The sequence below is a fragment of the Plectropomus leopardus genome, chromosome 16 (genome assembly GCF_008729295.1).
Source record: "Plectropomus leopardus isolate mb chromosome 16, YSFRI_Pleo_2.0, whole genome shotgun sequence".
NCBI classification, from domain to species: Eukaryota; Metazoa; Chordata; class Actinopteri; order Perciformes; family Serranidae; genus Plectropomus; species Plectropomus leopardus.
Window position 1 is genome coordinate 21,251,477 of NC_056478.1, and position 24,201 is coordinate 21,275,677.

Genomic DNA, 24,201 nt, shown 5'->3' on the forward strand with positions numbered 1-24,201 from the left:
AATGACATGCGTTTGACTGCATGAATGAGGCTGTCCACTGACTTTTGGGACCTCTTTTGTTGAAGAATAAAGGACTGAATTTTCTCTGTATGTTTCTATGTGTATGCATGTGTGTGTATGTGTGTGTGTGTGTGCGCTTTCTTTATGATAGGGCTCCTACAGGGAACACTGGATCCTGTCCAGACTCTTTCCTTCAGAGGGGACCATGACCACAGTACAGAAAGTCATTTAAAAAGGCTTTATGTTCTCAGAGTCAATTTAGGGGCCCTGGGACTGTGTATATGTGACATAAATGTCTATACAGTATGTGTGAATGTGTATGTGCATGCGTGTGTATGTTGTCATGTGGCTGTACATGTCCCTATATATGTGTGTTTGTGTGTTTCTTGTATTGTGGACACGTGTGCCAGTATGCAGATGTAGGCTGTTTGTGTACATACTTTTGTCAATCTGACTGTGTGTATAATCAATGTGTGTGTACTATGTTAATAAGCACGTGTTTCTGCACAAATGCATATGTGTTTAATGCTTGTGTCTGTATGTGTGCTCCTGTGTCTTAAGCCCTTTTTTACACTGTCTGTTAAAGGTGGGATAGTTGTGCTGTTATTCAGCCTCACCTTTCTGTATAAAAGGTACTTTCTCTGAATGGCGACGATAAACTTCTCTTGCCTTTCAGCTGGCAGCAGAGGTAGTTAAAGTGCCAAATTGACGTCTGTGCAAAAGGGACAGCCAGCAGGATGGGTGCGATGTTTGTACAGGTTATGTGTGCTTCCCACTAACAGGAGAAATTACAAAGTAGCAATAGCGGTTAGCAGCTACCTCAACAAATAAGGACAACAACCAAAATGTCTGCAAATTTGGGAGACCATGAGGTTCAGGAGCTCCTTTTTCTCCTAGCAGAGGACGAGATCATCCACCATATAACAGGGACAGTAAATGATTGTTATTACCATGTTATATCATTGTTACTGTATATGAAGTGCTACCCGGCACTTATGTTATATGCCACACAGAGCCAGATGTTGCTGTGTTATACATCATGCCCATCAAGCGTCTTTTGCTTCTGGAACGCTGGCATACTATCAACAATCACACAAAGGGATGGCAATATGATTTTGTTGTTTGGAGAAAAAAAAAGCAAAGCCGGCACAATGAAGGGTCTTAACTGCGTCCCTATTGTGGGATTTCAGTGTGAAATGGGCTTCACAATTACACTTTTGAATGCATGTGTTTTCATTTACATTCATATTTACACTTCTCAACATGTATGTGAGCCTTTCTGTGGCTGTTTCTGTGTCTCTGCATGTATGGATATGGCAAAGGAAGGGTCTCTTCTGCCACGTGCCCTGAGATTGTGATGGAGGATTTACTCTCCTGCTGGCGACGTGTGTTTGGGGAAGGATTTTTTTCACCTGAGTCAAACATAAACAGACCAAAATCAGAAACACCTCATCTAAAGCAGCAAAAGACATGTTGATTGTTTTCACAAGAGTGTGGTTTAAGACCTTTAAAGTTCCTCTTTAAAGTTGTTAGGAGTGGCACTTCGTGGTGTCAGATTTACCCTCTGAAAGTTTTTCTATGGACAAACTTTGCCAGACACATCTGGTCTACATTGAAGACAGTTTTTTTATCTTTTAACATGCTGTGAAAGAGTGTTTGCTTTCCTTAAATAACCTTAAAGAAGAAAAAGTAATGTAAAGGCTGTGGTTCTGGTAAAATTAGCCTGTCATTTGTTTTTCTAATGGTCAAGTATGTCCATTTCCTCAGCCTTGCCAGTGTCCAACAGACCCAGTAGTTTGAGGTGTTTTATGGGAGATAAAGTATCCTCTTCAGTTATAAATATTTTCCAAGGCTGGACTAAAAATATGCACAAAGAACTTGTGGTGAAACAAATAAACAAATAAAAAAGAAATAAGAGACAGAGAGGGAACAAATCATACTTGGATCCTCGAGTCAGCTGGACAAGTCAGCAGCACACTGTCGGCACATGCTGTGTTCCATGTTGCTGTGGCATTCTCTGACTACATCCCTAAATCCTGCCAAGCCTGAGTCAGTCACTTAAATATATTTTCATCCCAACTCATCAAATGCCTCCACTTTGTTAGTGGACATACAGGTCAAAATATTACAAGTAGTAAGTAATCTCCTCAGGGCTTCCCACATATTTATTTATTTATTTGTGGCGGGACGCTAAAATTAAAACATTTACCACTACAACTAGATAATCTAGCGCCACTGAAATATATATATACTTGGCCATTATTCATTGCACCACACCCTCGCGTACTGTTTTACCAGCGTGTCATTTTCACTGTGGAACACCAGGTGCAGTGAAAGTGAAACTTAACGGTTTATTGTGCTGGGTCTAAAAGTTCGCATTCACACACTCTGCACACAGCTTCTCCTCTCATCTATTGATCTAATTAGCTCTGACTGGACCAACGGATCAGTTGCTGAGGGATATAGATATAGATAACATATAGTGAGCTTTCGGCTACGCTGTGTTCACAGAGCCACAAAAACATCCAAATTCAGTGGCACAGATTGATTAAAAAAAAGTATAAAAGGGCTACACAAACAACATTTTAATTTGCTGACACTATATTTCATCATTGTATTTTAAGAAGCTAGAATTTTTATCCAGCTACATAACAAACCTGAAAACCTGTAAATCAGAACAGAAGAGAGTTGTTGCTATGGAGACAATACACTGTCTCATCATACTGGTGTAAGAACAGTGCAAACTAGTCCATTGCAAGTAGTTGCAAGTTTCAAATTGTCTCATCCCAAATATTTGGTCTGAACTGGGCTTTACAGTTGTTACTTGTACCTAAAAAGCCAGAGTTTAGGACGGAAGCACAAAAAGTCATTACTGGTCCTTTTTTTCTGAGAGACCAATGAAAGAAATGCTGAATAAGAGATTGCACTGAGTTCTTTGGCAGGAAGTGATGTCATGACTTCAGCTGTCACTGGAACTTTGCCAGTAGTGGTTACTATAGCAACTGAATTATTAACTAAAAACCGACTGCTAGTGACAGAACACCGAGGTACAAATAATCTGCCTCCATTGGAGCCTAAATAGAAATTTGCTGTAGCAGGAAAAGTTGATGTAAAACACAAAAATAATTACGATAACAAACTCCTGACCAAACCCAGTTGCTACAGAGACCAAAATAACCCTGGGCTATTTCATGGCCTATTGCCTATTTCTGCTTGGCAATAACATGCCTGTTGCCTATCAGTGAAAGACACAAACTCAAGCTCAGAGATTTCATGGCTTTAAGGAATAATAACAAACCCACCATCATGTTTTCCAGAAGTTAACTGGCCTAAGAACGAAGCATCACTGTGCCAAACCTGAGCTGCATGTTTGCTGGAAAACATGACTCAGTTTCACCTACAGTATAAGTTAAAGAGAGACATGTAGGCAGAGCTTTAAGATCTGCAGCATGTGGGTGGAAAATAATTGTCCTCTCCTGCCCTGCTCATGTCCTCAGTTGTACCTGAAAAATAGCACAGGTGTCTCTATAACCTACACTTCGTGTAAATGCACTGTATAAATGGAAGGTGGATGTAAATCCCTTAACTAATTTGACTCACAGGACCAATTGTAGCATATTCTGTGGACTGTGCCTAAGATAAACGTTTGTAACAGTGTTTGTAGAGCGCAACCTATATATGGGTCATTTCATCGGCTGAAACTGGCCCGTAATATCGGCTTACGTGTCGCCTGATATGCAAAATATGAAACTTCTTTTTAAGAAAACATTATGCAGAATTTAAAATGATCAAGTTCCTAAAAAGTTCAGTGTTTCAATGCACTGATGCCATTTCTGAAAATAAAGCTCATTGTTAAACTGTTAATTGTTCCGCTTCCATAAGTATTTTCTAACCATCTTTGTAATATATAACATAATATCAGCTGATATAGCAGTATTGAACTTTTTTTACCCAATATCGGCCCCAAAAACCCATTATTGGTCAGGCTCTAGTTTGCACAGACAGGGGTAAGTCAAATTCAAGGACTTTCACGTACTCAAGCACTTATTTTTATTTTCAAGGATGAAATTGTTTTCTCAACAACCACCTGTAACCATTTGAGAACTCCACAAATTTGTAAATGGAGCAAACATGCTTTCAGGGTTTCAAATTGAATCATTAATTAACTGGTTGTTATTATTAAGACATGTGAAAGGCAAAGAACAAAAGAAAAACATACAGATCGCAGAGCATGGTGCAGTTGGGAATAAAACTTACATTTACGGCTGACCGGCCCTGGATCAGGGTTTTGTTAAGCTAGCAAAACCTCATGCCGGTGACTATTTCTGAGCTCACAGCACTCAAATCATTGTAAGCATTACCATTATTGACTTCCTATGTAAAACATTTTCCAAATATTTTGAAAGAATCATTGCTCTGTTCTCCTCTCAGTTATATTCAAGTACTTTTTTAAGGACCAAGTCCAAAAACAGTCTGTTTTTCATGTTATTCAAGGACTTACATTTTTGATTGCCAAATTCAAGTATTTGGAGTACCTCAGATGAACCCTGATGTATTAGACCACTACATCTACATCCAGCTCACGAACACAGACATAAAATGTGTAAATCCTGCTTATACCCTGTCATGAACACCAAGACAGTTATCAGTCCAAGCTCTGTCTGCACTGCCATATATGGGCCAATCTCTGGCTATTAGATGTTTGTTGGGTGTTTTATACAACCTGTTATTCTGAGAACTGGATCCAGATGTAGCTCAAGGTATTTGTAGCGATGTCTGGCCAAAATGCAACCAAAGCACTCCACTTAGAGCAGAGGCTTCTTAAAGACATCTATGGCTGGGAGTGGTTTGTTTCCAGCATGGTTGTTTTAATACTCCTGATCTGAAATACTTTATATATTCTAGAGCTGTCTCTGCTAGAAAGATTATCTTTTCATAAAACTAGGCTCTCTATGCAGTACACAGGCACAAATAGGGAGATCTAGACACTGGCAAGATGGAGGGAAATTTCCCTCAGTTCATTTTGATATACTACCCACATTATTGTGATACAAAGCTGGTTGAAAAAAAGTATCTCTTTCATCAATATAACAAAACAGGCTTCTAATTGTTACTGGATTTAACGCACACAGCCACATGCAAAAACACTTACTGCAGCAATTAAAGGTTTTTCTGTACTGTTAAATATATAACATAGTTTAGTTCAACATCTCGTTCACCTACTCTCATGTTTATGCAGTCAACCCATTAACGTGTTACCATGTCCTAAATGCAAAATAAGCTATTGTAATATTTTGGCGGGATCCAGAGAAAAACATCTGAAGGAGCATAGGAACTTTCTAAGAAAAGAGTTTACACTCCATTCTGCTTCTGATTCTTTTGGCGTCTTTAGACAAAACTCTGCATCTGGTTTCTTTTTAGAAAAGTTGAGAAAGGTTCAACTCTTTACCGTATCACATTTGATTTGGACCAATCAACTGCACCCACGAAGAGCTGTGGTTTCCTGCAGTGCAGCCAGATTCTGTAGAATAAAGCTCATTTGAGCATTAAATATCAAACACTTCAAGGGACAACAAAATCAGCTTCTCAATTTAATTCCTACAACTTGTGCAAATAGAATGTCACAATACTGTCTCAACTTTCTGGTTTCAGAAAAAAGTTGTTTCTGAGTCTTGATTGGACTGTTGAGCACTAACAATAGAGGTGTGAAAATGGACAGTTACTGCACCCTGAAAGGACACATTTTTTTTATCGTTAAAAAAGTTAGTGTCTGGGTTTCCTTAATATTTTAAGTTGACTGAATTTGAAAAGACAAGTTCAGGTAATTTTGCAAAGATTCAACTTCTTATCAAATTCGGTCGATTTAAAAATGTAAGGCAGCCCTGACACTAACTTCTTAAAGTTAAAACAAAGTTTAGTTTTAAAGTATGTCATACAATATTGTACCCTTTGCACCTCGCCACAGAAAATAGTTGAAAGTGATTAAAATTTCTGTAGTGAGCAGGCCAAAACATGTAACATATAGTTTTTTTTCCTTAAAACTGGTCCTTTTTTTAATATTTTAAAATCTATTTTATTCTGAACCTAACCTGACTTTCATGTTATGTAGGACATATTGGGGCCAAAACTTAATCAAAAATAATGTAAAGAATGCAACAATTCAGCTACTCTTAGATTCCTCAAAGCTCTAAAGCAAAGCATTACTTTTTAAAATGCTGGAATGGTTAGTGACAGATTTTCTTGTTCTGAGATAGTTAAAAAGAGAAACGTATGAGTAAAACTTCTTAAAAAGTATAAAGAGCACATCATCCAGACAAATATGCACATATCATCAGAGGCTAAACTTTTATGTCCAATTATTGTTTATTTAACTCTGAACCTAACCTGACCTTCAGTGTTAAAGTACATATGGGGACCATTAGAAAAAAAATAGGCTAAAGCTCTACACCAGGGATACTCAACTTGCTTTTACTGGGGGCCACTTTTGTGAAATGACAGGAGACCAGGGGTGATTTATAAACAAAAAAATCATAATTAATATACAAATAATTAGCCAGGACTTCTCTCAGGGGTCCAGGAGACCCTTCTCTGACACTTCTTTTGATAAACAAACTCTATTTTCATGCTTTTTTAATGCACTTTAGCACATTATTTACATTTAAGTAAAAATTAAAATTTGCGGTGTGAATCAATCAATTTTTATTGTGAATTAGAAAGTGGTTGGTGGGCCACCCAGAACTCTAACAGAGGCCAGATTTGGCCAACAGGGCGTAAGTTTAGTATAACTGCTCTATCATCACTCCCACACACTAAGAAAAACAATGACCCCCTGCGCACACATGGACTCAAACACTGCCATTCCCTGTGAATTAAACCTCTTAAAAGCATGTTGGCACTTCCCAAGACGTCACACAACATCCACAAAAAATAGTGCGTAAAAATAGGCATTAGACTCTTTTCCCATTGCCAGTTGCCCAGAGCTGTGTACATCACTCTGCAGCTGACAAGTATGCCTTTGTGTGTGTATTTTTCTGGTGTGTCACATGTTCGTAAACAGTAGAAAGCAGTTTGAATGCCAGTGAAAATATTACAGTGGTTACCTCTATATTCGATACAAAGTCTGAGCGCTTACATTGTGCTGTCAAAGGGACTAAAATTAGCAAGCCAGATGTCGCTGGGGTTAGTGTGTGTTTGGTACAGTGGGAAGGGGGCTAAAGGAACAACTCGTGCAAAAGTCCTCTGACAACCGTAATGTAAAAGTACCTCAAACTTAATTTAGGAAAAACCAATTGTTGCAATCAACAGCCTCACCATTCAATAACTTTAAAGAGCTAACAGGACTTGAAGAAGAAACATGCATGGAAACCCGCTGCGTGCCAATATATCGATAAGAGTACTAAATAACTTCTCAATCAGGCCTAAGCCTGTAAACTACATGCTCAGCATAAGTCTCATTATCATGAGAGGTCAAGAGACAGCTCTGAGTCTTTAAACAGGAAGTCAGGAGAAAAACTGTTCTCACTCAGGTACTTACAGTAAGCAGGTCAGCCCACAGGGTTTCTGGGAAGCAAGTCTTCAAGAATGACATCATGCCAACATGTGGGCTGGCCTACGTGAGCAGTTTTCTGGTGCAGCTTTGATGCTAAAAAGCCCAAACATGCCTCTTAAGCAATGACCCTTCCTCTTGAACTGCGTCAGCCAAAACAAGTGGCTACAGAGACAAAAGCTTCTCCACCAGGCGCCTCTGAGATGATAAAAGTCTGGGTTCTGGCTCAAGGATTAAACACTGGCTATCATGGGAATTGAACATGTGACCTTTCAATTATGGAGCAATCTCTCCGCTGCAACTGAGTCTCTTCATCAGAACTGAGAGCTTTGTGCTATCTGCATGGAGATAAGCTTGTAGAAATAATGGACTGATAAAGAAGCTCTTAACCTCATGATGAATAGAGCATCTGGTTTTTTTCACCCCCCGCCTTTTGTCGATATCTGTTCCTGTTTGTTGCTCTCCAGCCTTCACTTGTCCAAAATATGATTTAGGATCAGATTCACTGACACAGAAAATCCTATATAAAACTTATCATGTCATGAATGCAGATGTTTTCAGCCAGAGATGAGGCTCTGTGATTCTGTAAGCTATGAAATATGGATGTGTTTGAATGCACGGGAGACGCTGGGCGAGCCATGAAGTTGGGAGAAGGCCAAAGGAGGCAACCGAAGAGCTTGAAAAAAAAAAGTCAAGTGAGAACTCAAACAACAAGCAAATGTGGATAACACAGAGTTGAATCTGTGTTCACATTGGAAAACTGGCAGCGGCTGTGAGTGTGTCTGTTCGTGCACTTGCGTCACATGAATGTGTGTGTGGCTGAGGGGCCTCCCGTGCAGTTATGCTGGAGCCACTTAGCTTTTGGATGGCCGGCGTTTAATTTAAGAGAGGCCGCTTGAAAAGCCTGGTTTGATTGCTTTTCTAAAACAACTTCATCTAAAAGCCTTAAATAACAAAATACCTCTGTGACGACACTGAAGCAGTTCCAAACTCTTAACTGCATCTCTGTGCCTGGGAATACTGGCATCAGCCGTGTGGTTACGGCGTCAGTGGGAGGCTCGGGGAGAGGAGGTCTTGAAATGAAATTAGGATTAGTGAGCACAGTTGATTCCTCCAAGATCCTGCTGGTCTGAAGCCAGACAGCTCTTAAACCTGTCTCTGAGTCTGACACTTCTCTTTCTAACTCTATATTCCTTAATTGTTCTGCTCTTCCAGCTCGTCTACATCTCTCTCCGTCTCTCTCAGCCTCTCTTTGTCGTCCTCTCCTCTAATAACAGAGCTGACATTTACAAGGAGGCCACAGCAGGGCTCGTAGAAGGTAATAGCCATAAAGTCTGACACACCTCCGAAGTTTTCTTATTCACACACACACACACACACACACACACACACACACACACACACACACACACACACACACACTGCACCCGAGTGAATTGGCCATGAGGCTACTGTGGCATCACGCCAGGGTTTTTCCAAATGAACCAGGAGGAGGAACTGCAGCGGTGTAAGCTCTGAAGACGCTGGAATTTATTACGGCACTGTGTCACACACCGATTGATATGAAATAACACCAGCTAATGCTAATTTCCACGACTCACAAGTCCAAATTTCCACATTACAGTTTCACTTACTTTGTGCCAATCGCTCAGACATGTGGCGTTTGAAAGACACGTTGTTTGTGCCTCAAAATCTAGCTTTGGAAATCGGTAATGCTGGTTTGGGACAGGGAGGTTTCTTTTTTTTTTTTTTTTTTACAGCTAAGGAAATGTTTTGGTGGGAGTGACTACTCTCCTTCCTTTATTACATAATGTACCACTGATGGGTCCCTGAGCAAGTCACTAGTCTTTGAAACTTAAAATATGGAACTTACTGCCTTAAGTCCCGCATTTTAAATCCAACGCTATACTCTGACTAACTTAGAAATAAATGACAAAACAATCTTAATGAGGATGGTGAGATATGGTTGGAAGCTCCAAAACAATCATGTAAACGAGGTGTTTTTGTTGTCAGCCTCTGCTCCAAGCTCAAGAATGAACAAGCTTAGAGATTTTAAGAAAATTCAAGTTTCAAGCTTCCCAGGTCCATTGTCTAATCAGATGAACAAACTATTAGATCAAAATAATGACTTTGGCTGACAGTCTATTGCAGTGCTGTCGTCACATAATTACAGGTTCAATGAAATAAAAGAAAAGATGATTGGCCATAAAATCTTTGCTTCTATCGTCCAATGTCACAGAACATGAAGTATTGTTAAACCAAGTTGACAGAACATCGATGCGTCTCATACAAACGCTAAAGGGTGCCTTGGGCTGTCAGTATCAGACCCTGAGGGCCACTGACCAAGTGTCATTTGTGATGAGCTGAAAGTGAGACGGCCATAAGTGGAAACACCAGAGGGCCATGATGTAACACATGATGACTGAGGTACCACTGGAGGAGAGTTAAGGATTTGCTATAACATTTCACAACCAAAAACAGACCAATAAAGTAGCATGCTAAAAATGCAAAGTTCAAGCACCAAACAGAGCATCATTAAGTACTAAATCCCATTTCTGTACTCTTCGGGCACTCAACTAGTTTTGACTTGATCTTCTGTCAAGAGAAGCCAAAAGTTGAACCCTCATAGACTGCACAAACCTGTATGACTGAACCATTTTGTGGACTTAATCTCATAAAAAACCAGTTGTGATGCAAGCTCATAAATCAGGCAAAGGTGGTGTTGCTTTTTTTCATCCTGAGAAGCCCTTTAGTAAAACAGTCTGTATAATGAAATTCTCTGCAGATCAAAACCAGGCACACCCGGAGCCATGCATAAGGAGGGTATGGGAACCATGCAGCAAAAAGGAACCAGCCACCGTCACGCTTTATCCCTCCTCTGTCTTTTATGTTGCTGTCTATTAAGTCAAGCTTGTCACGTTTCCAAAATACTGTGACATACTCAATGTCACATGTGGGAATCAAGTTAAAACCTGTCACACATGCACAGAGCTCTGCGTTAGCAGCAGGAAGCACAGAGGTCAGCCGTGCACTGCACTTGGAAAACTGATTTCACGATTCAAATTAGAAAAATCTCCAAGGACACTGTGGAGCTGCGTTTAACAGATACAGAGAACTGTGCTACATCTGGCATTGAAACAAACTTTTTAACAGACACAGCAGTAAAATTGTCAGGTGAATAAAGTCGATAAAATCAACAGGAGGACTTTTACGTAACTTAAGTTTAGGCTAGGCTTCAAATGATTGTTTATTCTTTGTGCATGTGTGTATTCTCAATGCTAAACTCGAAGAGACAGTTTAAAAGGGAGGTAAGGTTTCAGACCATGTCCCAGAGTGTTACCTTAGTCCAAATAAGTGGGTTTTGTGGGTCATGTGTGTACTATATGTGTGTCCCTCATTACAATTCAACCTTGAGGAATGGCTCATGGCATCTGCATAACTGAGCTCTGAGAACAAAAGACAGACAGTATGCTCTCTTTCTCAATGTGTGCAGTACAGTGAACTGGTACTCTCTTCTTTCCTTCCACCTTTCTTTATTTCTTTTTTTCTCTCTGGCTGAGGCTGGACAGACTAGTGATGGAGGAGCGAAGCATGAACTTTTGATAATCTGCAGCTGCAGAAGCTGCTTTAAAAACCAACTGCAAAAAGTATCAGCTATAAACAAAATAAACACATGCAAACTAAAAAAATATGAGCAACATTTTCACTTTGCGTGGGTAACTTATTAAAACTGTTCAAGGTTAAAACGTTTATTATCCTAATGTGGAAAAATTACAGTTTCAAAGCTCCCTGATCAACAAAATTCCCACTGCGGATTAAAAGAGTAACTTATGATTGTCAGAGACATACAGCCAATGGAAGACCAAGTCCCATCCTACCTGCAAGGCAGAGTCCAAAGATGGTGAGAAGAACCAGGATGTAGAGAGACACGATGGCATACTTGATGGCTGAGAGGGAGTTCAGGTGGGCACAGCACTGATCCTGCTTCCTGCGACGCTTCCCAGAACCTGAGCAAGACGACACAAAAAATAAGGGATGAATATGGGATAAAAGTCCAGATAGTGGTTCAAATATTTTACAGTTAGAATATAGCAGGTTTGCGTGTAAATAAAACAGCAATATAGTTTATAAACTGAAAACAATAAAGGCCTTGTTTTCCAGTTATTTGTTCAGTCTTGATGTAAGGAGAGTCAAGGAATTATGGTTGAAACTTAAAAAAAAAGACATAAAAAATGAAAAAGGCTTTGATTAGAAAGTGCCTACTGTGTGACCACAAAGTGAGATCATACATCAAACACTTAATGACTGCAGGACACACAATTGTGCATGTCATAGCATACTGAAAAGAAAGTGATGACAAGTAAGCAAGCAGTAATATCAAACACATTTCTCCGTTTACTGGTTCAAAAACAGATCACAATTGCATAATGACAAATATAAATGAGATGGGAAAACATATATGCATTTGGCAATGTTAACATTAATGTCTTGTGGCCAATGACATAGCTGTGTAACTTTTGTGATCTCTGTTATGCTTTTGCACAAACTCTCAGAGGAGCTATTACTATAATTCATGTCATCACTTAACAGTCCTCTCAGGGTCAAACAGATGTTGGAGAATTAGTCTTGATAAAACTGACGCAGCAGTGTTAATGCATGATTGAAGTGTTTTTCCTTGTGTGTGTGTGCGTGTGTGTGTGTGTGCATGTGTGTGTGTAATAACTTGACAGGAGGCAGGGATTAGGCTGTTGACGTTGAGGGAACATTCTCTTCAGGTCAAAGGGATGAAGAGATTTTCAACGGTTGGTTTGAGAGTTGCGTCCTTTATCAATCACTGGAACAGACATATTTTCTTTTAAAATGTTTTTAGACATAAGCACATAAGCATTGTTTGTTAATGTTATAATTATGTGTTTTGCTACAATATTTGGAACAAGAAGCCCTTGATTTCAGATACAAAAGCAGGCATCTCATTTTTAGCCAGACATGGAGGCTGCGGTTGGCAGACTTTATCAGTGGTTGCTAGCTAGTTTTTTGCAATTGATATCACATATTGGTTCAACATTCAGTCTCGGGTTGACTTTTTAATGTTTTAATGTGTTTTTAATGATCTGTACTGGAAAGAGGCCTTTAGTTTATGATGGCTACATAAATCATATGCTAACTCTGATACATCTATGTGAACACATGGAAAAGGAGACAAACACACTTGGGCCTTGTATTTTTGGTTTTGAATAAGCAAATAAAAAGACATTACCTTCAGAAGTCTTTGGTTAGCAAGTGTTTGCTACAGATAACCTCTCCGAAATGTTGAGATGACCTGACATGCCGTGCCTAGTTACAGTTCCTAAACTAGATAACAATCAATCAATAATAACGAGATGACAATCAATAGTAACCCTGCCTAATGTGGTGGTGGAATAATCAGAAAAATGAGCTCAGAATAAAAATGAATTCTCAAGTTGGGATGTCTGCGAAAATTTTGGTAGGCCAACAAGAGTTGCCACTTGATGTTATAGCCTACATGAAGAAACATGGCGTACGAAAGTGGCCTAAACTGCTTACACATTTTTTGCTCACATCTATTTGTAATATGGTAACTGTTAGTCATTGTCCAATATTTGGACAAATATGCAATAAAATATTTTGGTTGTCTTAGGGGGACGTAGCCTGTAGGTGCACAAGTCTGGGAAAAATTCACTTTGTAATAAAGCTCCAAAATGTTATCGACGTGTTATACAACCTTTGTGTATCTTGTGATATCTTCTATTTAGCGCATATATTTTTGCCACGTTATGACTTAAAGCTTATGAACACACAAGTTGGATAAACAATTTCCCGACGAGGACGTGAAAGCAACATTAGGCCTGCTGTTGGGTTGATATGAACTGGATGGAAAGAAGAAAAACTGGATTAAATTTAAATATCTCAAACTAAGACAACACGCCAGGGGGAAGATGTGATATATGAAGACACAGGTGTCCTTGGGAAATCACTGTGGACATGTGACAAGAGCATTGCGATAAACATTTCACCCGTTGGGATATTATGAGGTTATAATGAGATTCTATCTTCCTGTGAACAGCCACGACTTTGGCTTGAGTCTGACTTTTTAAATATAAACACTGATTGTTCAGCGTGGCCTCCCAGCAGCATGGTTTCATTTAGACTGTGACAATCTGTCAGTGGACGCTGGTGGATTGTTGCTGATGCACACACACACACACACACACACACACACACACTCACACACACACACACACACACGCCTCTATGATGAAGAACACACTAACTCCTCCAGTGTAAGACAAACACAGCTGGCTCAGATGTGTCACACAGCTGGAATGTATAGGAACAGAAACTGCACTCCAGGCCAGTCTTCCTTAAGTCTTACCTTAAGTTAAACTTCATGCTGAACTGAGACAAAACTAGCCTACACATCATGCAAACAGCTCCATAAAAAACAGACAGGAAAATAAAACCAGCGGTCTAGAGCTTAAGGGGGGAAATTAGCACTCAGTATTCTGTCTTATGGCATGTCTTTTCTCCAGCCTCAGTGTAAGACACGCATGAAGAACTTTATGACTTTAATATGTTGTTTGATGTTGTTCCAATAATTAGATGATAGGATTTGATACAATTTTCTTGTCTGTGCCTTTAAGGAGCAACAGCAAGAAAGCAATTAGCTTAGTGTAAACACTTTAAGTATAGTGACTTAAAACTCCACTTAAAACCACAGTGGTCATGCATGTTCTTGTTCGCAGTGGCAAAACAACAAACACTGTAGAGATGCTGCTCGGTGCATGTTAGAGCTGTGGACAGCCAGGCAAGCTCTTTCCCCTGCTTTCAGTCTTTATGCTGAGCTAAGCTAAGCAACTCCTTGCTCCAGCCTTATACTTAAAGCTACAGTTAGTAACTTCTAAAAAATAACCTTTTGTCATATTTGCTGAAACTGTGACAATATCCACACAGTAGCTGATGAGCTAAGTTTGTGAAAAATCATGCTCCTTTTCCTCTTTGTAGAGCTGCTAATGGCATTTGCAAGAATCCACTACACCTGAACCAGAACAACCAATCAGAGCTGAGGAGTCAAATATAAATTACAATCCATATAAAAAAACAACAAAAAAAAAAACCAGACATATTTAAGTTTGCTCCAGCTAGTGGGCGGTGCTCATCTAAAACTGTTTTCAACATGGTGGCAGGGTCACAAAGTCTGTCACATCATCACCTACAGCTAAACAGTGCACTAAAATAAATTTCTGAAAACATTGTTTTTTATTTTATTTATTTATTTATTGATAAATTATTTGTCTCATCTACTATTGTGTGGATATAGTGACATTCTGAGCAAATATTACAAAACTTTAAAATAAAAGTTACTAACTTTAGCTTTGATGCAAAGAGGTGACAGTGGTAGCGACACCTCACCTCTTGTACCGAACAATTTGGAAAGAAAGTGAATAAGCGCCAAAATTCTTACAAACCCTTTTACAATTATTTTCTCTGGCATTATTAGCTATTACTTTATGTTAAATGATTGACATTTTCCCTATATAAATAGCAAGAAAATATCTATATTATACAGGCAAACACAATTTGTATAACACTTATGTGATGTTTTCAAATAGCTTGTTTTATCAAGCAACTGTCTTAAACTGGAAAATATTCTGTTTACGATGATATAAAAAGCTTTAAATAGAAAAGCTCCATATTTGTACATATAAATATGTATCAATTACTGAATATATACCAATTAATCATTAAGTAATATTGTTCGTTCGCTAAAAACTTCTGTTTCCTCAACACTTCCTGAGAATTGTGCTATTTTGAGTTAAAATACAGCTTTATACAGTTATGTATAAGTGTATTCATTGATCAAGTAATTTTAAACAAGTAAGAAATTTCATTATTGCACCGCTGTATGTTCCCTCTGACTCATGTCTGTCTGGTGATGATGTTGTCAACACAATGTACTATTAAGAGAAAGACAGTGAATTTAATAAACATTATACAGGGATTACCAAACTTGCAGGCTTGGTTTATTTGTAAACTTGGATGTGCAACAATACATTTTGACCCATTTTCACACATATCCGTTTATAAACTGTTTATTTCCAACAGGGCTAGTGTGAGTCAGTTACTGGCACTGACTTTGCACTTGACTGTTTTTGGTAAAATTAGTGAATTTACAAGGATGAGGCTTTGTTCCTTTGACTTTCCAAATCAAACACACATGGTGCTTGGCAAGTGACACAGATTCTATAAAGTCAGGCACTGTCTTTGGAATTGGCAAGTGATGGTGACAGCATGTTTCCCAAACAAAATACAAAATGCTCTGAATGCTCTGATCTACGTGTGTATATTTCAACGTAAACATATCATGTCAAATCAACTGTAATGAAGAGACGATGCTGGAGAGGCCTGATAACGCCTCAGACTAGAGTAGACTAGACCACATCTACCCCATAAACCATGACTTTTGTGCATGGACATACCCTGTTTCTTTTTTGTTTTTACTTCATTTTAAACCCAGAATTCAGAGCGTGTTTACCTCATAACGCACATTCGCCCTGTAGTTTGATTGAAACCTCCTAACTGCTTTGTTTTGTTCTTTTGTGCTTCACCCTAATGACACAAACCGCCCCATGGTTGGGAATATCTTCTCTAATTGAACGAAGTGTGAAAATGTTCTAGGATTAGAGAAGTTGGATGAGGACAGTCTTTCTGATGTGTGCGGCCATTGTCCGCTTTCCATTAAAATGTCAACAAATTCTCCAGTTAATGTTCCCTAAGACTTTCCCACCAAACTCACAGAGCCCTGGGTCGAAACCTGAGAACACCACAGGGTCAACTGCGGATTTGTTGCAGCTGCACCTGTACAGAGACACACACACACACACACACACACACACACACACACACACACACACAGATGCAGATGTTGCTTCTGGACATTCCTGGCTTTCACAGATGACCATAGCAAGAGCAGAGCTGATGCCAATTGGTGACAGCATTGCTTCTTCTTCTGAGTCTGTGTTGGTTATTAGTGTGTGTTTGCGTGTGTGTGAATCTATGTAGAAAGTCCCTTTCTGAAAATTAATCAGGGTTTATGAAGAAAATCTGCATTCATGTTAGACTTCAGTGCCGACACACACAAATTGCACATTCATTAAGTTCACTATCTGATAGATGTATAATCTGGTAGTGTAAAGGCCCAGTGTGAGGGATTACAGTAGATATATATTGGCACAAATGTAAAATAATATGATAAATTTGTTTTTTTTAGAGTATAATCACCTGAAAGTAAGAATCATTGCATTTTCGTTACCTTAGAACAAGTCGGCGGTGTTGCATCGCCATGTTTCTACAGTAGCCCAGAAAGCAAAAACCTAACACTTTAGACAGGGCCATTCACATTTTTGCAGCAACCGCTGTATTTAAGAACCACTCCACAACAAGCAGATTACCACCCAGAAAACACTGATTTTTAATGTAAAACAGCTTCATTTGCTGTCTCTTGGAGTTCACATTTGGCAAATAGAGGATGTTTCAGCTGGTTGCTATCTGCTATACTCACTGCTAGATGTCAGTAAGTCCTCTACTTAGCTCCTTTAAAGAGTCAGAAAAAAAATATCGGAATGTCATTTCAAGTTTTATAAAACAAATCTGTAGTTTAAAGGGGCTGTTTGCAAAATTCAGAGCAGCTGTCCTGACATGGTTCTCCACGAATATGGCTGATACGATGGCTAGCTGCTAACAGTGCTAACTCCATACACAGCACTGAACAACGGCAACAGTACTGACAAAGCTAACAGTGTTAATCTGGGGGAAACCGTAGAGTGAGCACTTTGTTTCTTTGCTGGCCCTGTCTCGATATCAGCAGTTAGGTCTGTATGAGGGCAGTGCAAAGCAGCAGCAATGTGCTAGTGAGTTGGATACACACTTGAACTAACATGCAAATATCGGCAAAAAAGTCTTACTACAACAAACAACAGAGAAGCTCTGATTACAACACACCGCCAGTTAGCATAACATCATACCCCGCTCACTAAATCTTTGCATAGCAAACAGTGGTTTGGATGCTCTAAATGTTGTTTTCAGAACCTTTACCTGTTTCTTTTTACCTGCTTTAAAGGATTCTGGTGCATAATTTCTTCTCAAATTTTTCTCTCCTGCTTCTGGGATCAGAAAGTATTCATAGATGTCCTTGTCAAAATAGAGCAGAATTTAGTATAAACTACTGTGCTCCTTCTTACCTTCATCACAGAGGTTTAATTTGGACAAGTTGTGTCCCTCGTAGGCCTCTTCATACATAGAGCCGCTCTCTCTCTCTTCATATGTGCTCAGATACATGGCCTTGTTCTCCATCTCCTCCAAACTGAGGACAAAAGACAAAAACAGTATAAACCGCTGAAAAAACACAAAACACACATCCATCTCTCCCCAACCAACCCGACTCAGTCACAGATTTCTCTGACTTTCACTATAAACTATAAACTATAAACTGTGTGTATCTGTGGAAAAACAAGCAAACTTTCATACCGGTGAAAAACAACCTTTTTGCATGGTTTGTGTTCACTTGTCCTCAAGAAGCAAGGGTCACTGTAAATCAATACAAAGTTATTCTGAGTCATCACCTTGATCCTATAATAAAACATTTCAACCCTGAAGGGGAATAGTCTCTGTCAGGATGATCCACAGCACAAGTGTGTTCAGTCTCCTGAATAGTTTCAGAGATTTGGAGAAGCTATGACGTATGAAGGGTTATGACAGTCAAAATTCAGAATCCAGGCACGCAAACTCCTTATGGATTTGGGTAGATATGTAATGTGGTTTACGACAGGTCCTTCAACCGATCTGAAAATATAAGTCATTTGTTCCTACCCTACTACCAAAAGGACGCACAGAATAGGTCATATGAGGCCATTAATGGCTGCAGTTTCAAACAGCTGGTTAACACTGTAAAACAAACACAGCTGCACCAGAATTATGTGGTCAGGGTTAGGAAACAAAACTCCTTGTTTACATTTAGCAAAAAGACATGGCTTGACTTAAAGTACATACATTTGTTACTGATGCAACGTAAGGTACATACTGTATGTCCTGTGCCATATGACACATACGTCACATACTACGTTACATAGTTAAATTAACTTAGTGTTTACTTTCGGTTTTACACTGGACACAAGCAGCAATCTCCTGGATGAAAGTTCTGTGTTTGTTTGACCCATTCACCTTCACTCCCCTCCATTTCTCTTTCACAGTACACAAACGTTGTCACTCTTTATACTACATCACCTGGCTTCCTCCTTTGCTCCCGATATAATTACTGCGACCGCTAGAGTTCACCGCCTGACATTAAATGTAAATGTTGGTTGTAATAAGCTGCATATTTTGGAGGAGGACAGTCTTGTATAGGGTTATGGAATGTATTTTATCAGTGGGAATCCTTACAGATATAGAAGTTCAAATGTGTGCGTTTGTCTTCTATTGATGCCCTTGGGTGCTATGAATCAGGTAAACCAGTTGTGGGAGCTCCCACTGTCTCTGTTGCATTTTTTAAGCTACAACTCAGACAAGAACACACACTTACAGGCGCACACGCAGTTTAAGCAAACTGAGGGAAATCCCTGTGGTGTGATGACTGAGAGGATTGTGGCAGTCTTTTGACCAAAGTTATATGATTTGGTTCCTCTGCCAACAGAGTTGAACAGGGGTTGTGTTTTTGCCCCACTCCATCTGTCTGTTTAACTTTCAGCAAGATGTTTTTAAAATGCTATGAATAAATACGCATAAAACATTATGGAAAGGTCGGTTATGGGGTAGGAAAGAAGTGATTTACCTCTCATATCAACTAGCCATGTGGAAAGTGTGGGCTTGGCTGTTGCTTTGGCATAAGAAGAGATAAATCCATTACTAATACCTCAGTCAAGCAATATTAAAGTGCCAATTTCCGATTTAGACACACTGTAACTGCGCTGCCAATTTTCTCCAAAACATGGTAATGTGTTTGAAGGTCAGCCGAAATGGAAATAGTTACTCAACAACTATGGAGCTGATAGATATTTGGCTAAAATGATGCATTAATCCTCTTAAATATCCATTTTCCACTGTTTATCTGAGTTGCAGCAGAGTAAGCAAACCAGTGCACATGTCCCTCTCCACAGTTACATCCTCCAGCCCTTTGCGGGATCCTGGAGAGCTACCAGGCCAGCTAACTGGGTCTTTCAACAAAAATGAACAGTGATTGAACACAAGCTCTTATTGGATGTCCACGTGCCTCACCCTGTCCATCAAAATGAGCATACCACAGATCTCCTGAACCACAGGTGGGGATATTGATGGTTTCATATCTTATGGGTGGATGTTAGAGTTTAGAAACATTCTTCTGCTATAGATTGTCGCAATCATGTGGCTATTTTTTTAAGCACGAAATACAGATGAGGGACAGGAAGTGATAAGTCCATACATTGCAGGAATTGGAAATGTCGGAACTTGACTACATAAAAGATTCGATGAACCTGCAAGCAGGTACCATCAGAAAATTGACACTCATGAGGGATTTGATCCATACAAAACAAAGACGAGTAGTTTTTCTCCTCAACTTGAACGATTTGCCCTCTGTGGACATAATCGTCATCACAGGTTACTTTGTTGTCCAGACCTCCTAACATTGTTATTGATACACAGCGAGCCAATGAAAGTGTACAAGAGTCCTATGGACTTTAATTATTTTTGCGTGCGATTGGGGCAGGCACCAAGGAAATACATGTCCTGAGTCTGTCATATGATGCAATTGGGCCCAAAAAAGTTTTTTTTTTCTTTAGACTGACATTAGAAAAGAGATTTCTCTAAATCAGCAGATGCATTTTTTTGAGTGTCATAACGCCTCTGAAATGGCTATTTTCCCTATCGGGATTTAATACATTCAGTCCAATAACATGTGGAAAGTCTGGATGGGCTGCAAGATTAAATCATGTCAACCCTATTTAAGTTAGCTGAGCACTAAATCGGAAGTAGCTGGCTCAGCTGACTGAAGTCTAGTGTGATTGGTCTTTGGGCCCAATGATGCAGCGGCAGCACTGATCATCGGGGTAATTTCATGCCGCAGAAATAGAGCTGTTTTGGCTTCATGTTTCACTGAGTAACTTTCATAGTGTAAGTGACGTGGGTGTGTGAAAAGGAATACAACAATCCAATACTTTCTTGTTTTTCTCACAACTTTAGTGAAGTCTGAACACAGACCAATCAGGCTAAGTGCTTTCAGAAAAATCAAAGTTTTCCAGTCATAATACGGACTTGAGTGTTGACGTGATTACTATTTATAAGTTGGAAACTGGTGATTTTCATAAATCCTTATGACTTAAGCGTGCTGCTGATAAATCTTCTTCCATAAACACTGCAGTATAACGTCCAAATCACTACGGACACAGCACATATCCCCAGTTGATCTCCTACTCCATCATACCCTCACTTAGATCCAAAATCTGAGCAAGAATCTGGCAAGAATGTGAACACAAATATCTCATGTCCTAATTCAGACAGAGCAATGAGAATGTGTCAGTCTCCTGGGACTTCATTTATAAAAGTGTAGCCTTGAAAGAATTCCCCACTAACATTTGACTCGAAAAAAAAAAAAAGAAACGCAAAAAGTAGGTCCAGACCTATAACTCTCTCACGTGTTTAACCCCAGATGAATTACGAGAGGTGAGAAATGAAAAGGGCTTTGACAGATATGGTTGTGGCAGGATTCCAACACGTCCTCCTGTCAAAACCTCAGACATTAATCTGATGAAAACATTTCCTGGGGGAGGAAATGGTCTCAGAGGCCACTTATCACCACAAGAAGTGATCCCATCTTTAACACACGGTTGAGGATTACATCCAGCAGGTGCAGCCGTTGATGAGCTACTGTTTCTTGCACAGAGTCTGCGATGGCATAAATCAATTTTCGGTGAAAAGCACGTTCAATTTCACAAGACTTCAACTGATGTTAAATCGTAATCAGCTGCAGCCATACAGCAGACTATTTACTCTGAGCTGAGCACGTTTGCTCTTCTGGTTTGGGCAGCGTTTCCCACGCTAAATGTGATGTAGAACAAATATGGCCGGCATATGAATAAAGTTAAGGAAGAGACAGAACAAACAGATTAAAGGTTGTGTCACACATAGACATCTCTGAGGAGTAAAATTAAATCTGCTGCAGTCAGGTGTCAGCGGGTGTTAAAACTCCCACAAGGCCCGGCGGCAGATCGGTGGGTGTTTGACAAAGTCGTTAAAAAGTGCTCAGTCTGGACTTTCTCATTACAGAGGGGATAGAGGGGTCAGGTTGACATTTAGATTGAGGCTAGGCAGGAACCATTAGGGCTGCTAGGAGATCCCAATAAGCTCGCCGTACCTCTGCAAACATGTGTGTGTGGGTGTGTGTGTGTGTTTGTGAGTGGGTGAGTTATCTTCTAATTTCACTGGGTTTGGTGGGATTTGATCACACACTCAGTTGGTCTCTGTTAGTCAGTGGCAACAGATGACGGTGGGAAAGTATAGAGGCATCTCTAGCACTTAAACTGTGGACAAAATAATGGGGGCCAGAGCACCCAAAACAGCAAAAAGATGCATTTCCAGGGCATCCTCCAGGAGCAGCAACACGGATCATACATGTCAAAGGCCTTAAAACCACTGCAAATCCTAAATAATCATACACACAATATGGTGTAAAGTCAGAGCACAACCCCTGAGTCCTGTAGTACGAAGCCAGTTCAACATACCCAGGGTATCTTTTAGTTATCCGCTTAATCCTAAAATCGGTGGTCTTGATAACAGGTACTATGAAGATAGTTATCAACTCACTCAGTCGGGGTTTTCCTTTCCAACCACGAGTGTGTTCACGTGAAAGAAACGGGGAAGTTACGAGCGACATCAGAACCATGAATGAAGTAGGTCCTCTGATGTGATATGAAACGTGATGCTGTTAAAAAACAGGACATAAAAATGGGACAGCAAAAAGTCATATTCCTGTGGAATGGGTTAGCTAGTCAGCATAAGTTAACATAGTGATTTATCCCGATGAAAAAATGTAACAGCTAGTACTGAAAACCCAGTAAAACCCCCTCTGCAAGTTTGCATTTGATTAAAAACTGCAGCCTTTAGAGCACAGTATCAGCTGTCCATCAGTGTTGAAGAGCTGAGGGAAATCTGATGATTAAATCTGTCTGAACCCTAACGGAAAGTGGATTTTCACTTTCTTCATCCGTCAAATGACCGCAGGCTTTCCTTTTTAGAGTTTCATCCAATCATTACAAACAGTTCAAGATGCAGCACGACAGCAAGCCAAGAGGAAGAGGAGTGTAGTGTAGCGTAGTGTAGTGTATCTTTGCATCTTACTGACAATATGAATTTGTTAACATGTGTGTCCTGGACCTCCACGGTTAGAGACATTGGCTTGTTTTGTCTTTGTTAAGGATTGTTCTGCCGGCCCAATCATCACAGGAAAATGTTAGCATTGGATGTTTCTGCAAATCATGAATATGTTACATTTGCACACTTCTTACGTATCAAATCAACGTTTCTAAAGTGAGATATCAGCTGAGCTTGTCATTGTAAAGAGGATGGGATGTTGGATGAAGTGTCACCTAGGTGAGATGCTTGCCAATCTGCAGACCACTATTCGAAACCAACAACATCCCAGCCTTTGAAGCCTCCAAACCTGGGTATTTTTCACCAACCGGTCCATGCCTTTCCAACAGCTTTTGCGCCACAAAATGTGACGTTTGTAAGCCAAAATATTCTGGTTTTCTAACCATAGCCAAGTGATTTTGTGCCTGAACTTCACCATACCTTCACAACAGCCTTGTTTGGAAACATAGAGTTTCAACAAATCTGCTACAAAATGATTTAAAGTATATGGTTGGAAAAAAATATACAATATGATTTTTTTTTTTCCTGGCACCCGGACCAACCCCGTTGCCAGAATAAAAGTGCAACATTTTATTGTTGTATCATGTCAAGGTGGAGCTAGTTTTAGTAACTCTACATATACACTTAGCTTGTTTAGTCCAGTACAGTTCCCATAAGGGTCAGGGCGCTTTAAAATGTTAATTTCTTGAACCTAAAACTCTTGTTTAGATCAGTGGTTACCAAATGGTCAAGCGACTGGGTCTAGATTTCTCCCTAGTCATTAGTCCACACATAAGAGAAAATACCATAAATTCAGTTATATTTCATAAAATGTGAACGACATGTTGGCTTAGAACACAGAGAACATACAAGAATAAACAGAAATGGCACTTCAAAACAAAACCCCTGTGCCTTTTTTATTTATTTACAATTTATATTTAAATCTATAATTTATATTTAAATTTGGCACATTCACGAGTCACTTGTGGTCCATTCATAATGGATCTATGACCCACTTTTGGACCACAAACCAAAAGTATGATTAGGCTATTCCCTCAAACTGTTGTGCAGTAGAGGCAGCATCATTGCATTATAAAATGAAAATACCTAAGTAAATGTACTTAGTTACTCTCCACTTCTGTCAATGACACATGGAAAGACTCGGCTGACAGCTCCACACAGCTTTGGGTTTAACTCAGTGCAGAGGGAGGAAGTTAGAGCGACAGCTAGGTAAATTGAGAGTTGAGATTCACTCATAT

The 24,201-nt window shown here is 39.6% G+C and overlaps 1 protein-coding gene across 2 annotated transcripts in view; it reads right to left on the reverse strand.

The window, feature by feature from the left end:
* Positions 1 to 24,201, reverse strand: part of scara5 (scavenger receptor class A, member 5 (putative)) — an 88,284-nt gene that overhangs the window by 62,998 nt on the left and 1,085 nt on the right. Inside the window, exons 1-3 of one of the 2 annotated variants that reach the window (XM_042503560.1) lie at positions 22,397 to 22,470; positions 17,806 to 17,927; positions 11,425 to 11,553 (exon numbers count right to left, since the gene is read on the reverse strand). In XM_042503560.1, coding sequence (XP_042359494.1) covers positions 11,425 to 11,553; positions 17,806 to 17,917 — 241 coding nt within the window. In that variant the 5' untranslated portion in view covers positions 17,918 to 17,927; positions 22,397 to 22,470. Of the gene's footprint in view, positions 1 to 11,424; positions 11,554 to 17,805; positions 17,928 to 22,396; positions 22,471 to 24,201 lie in introns of those variants that run through there. The other variant, XM_042503559.1, reaches the window with a different exon arrangement.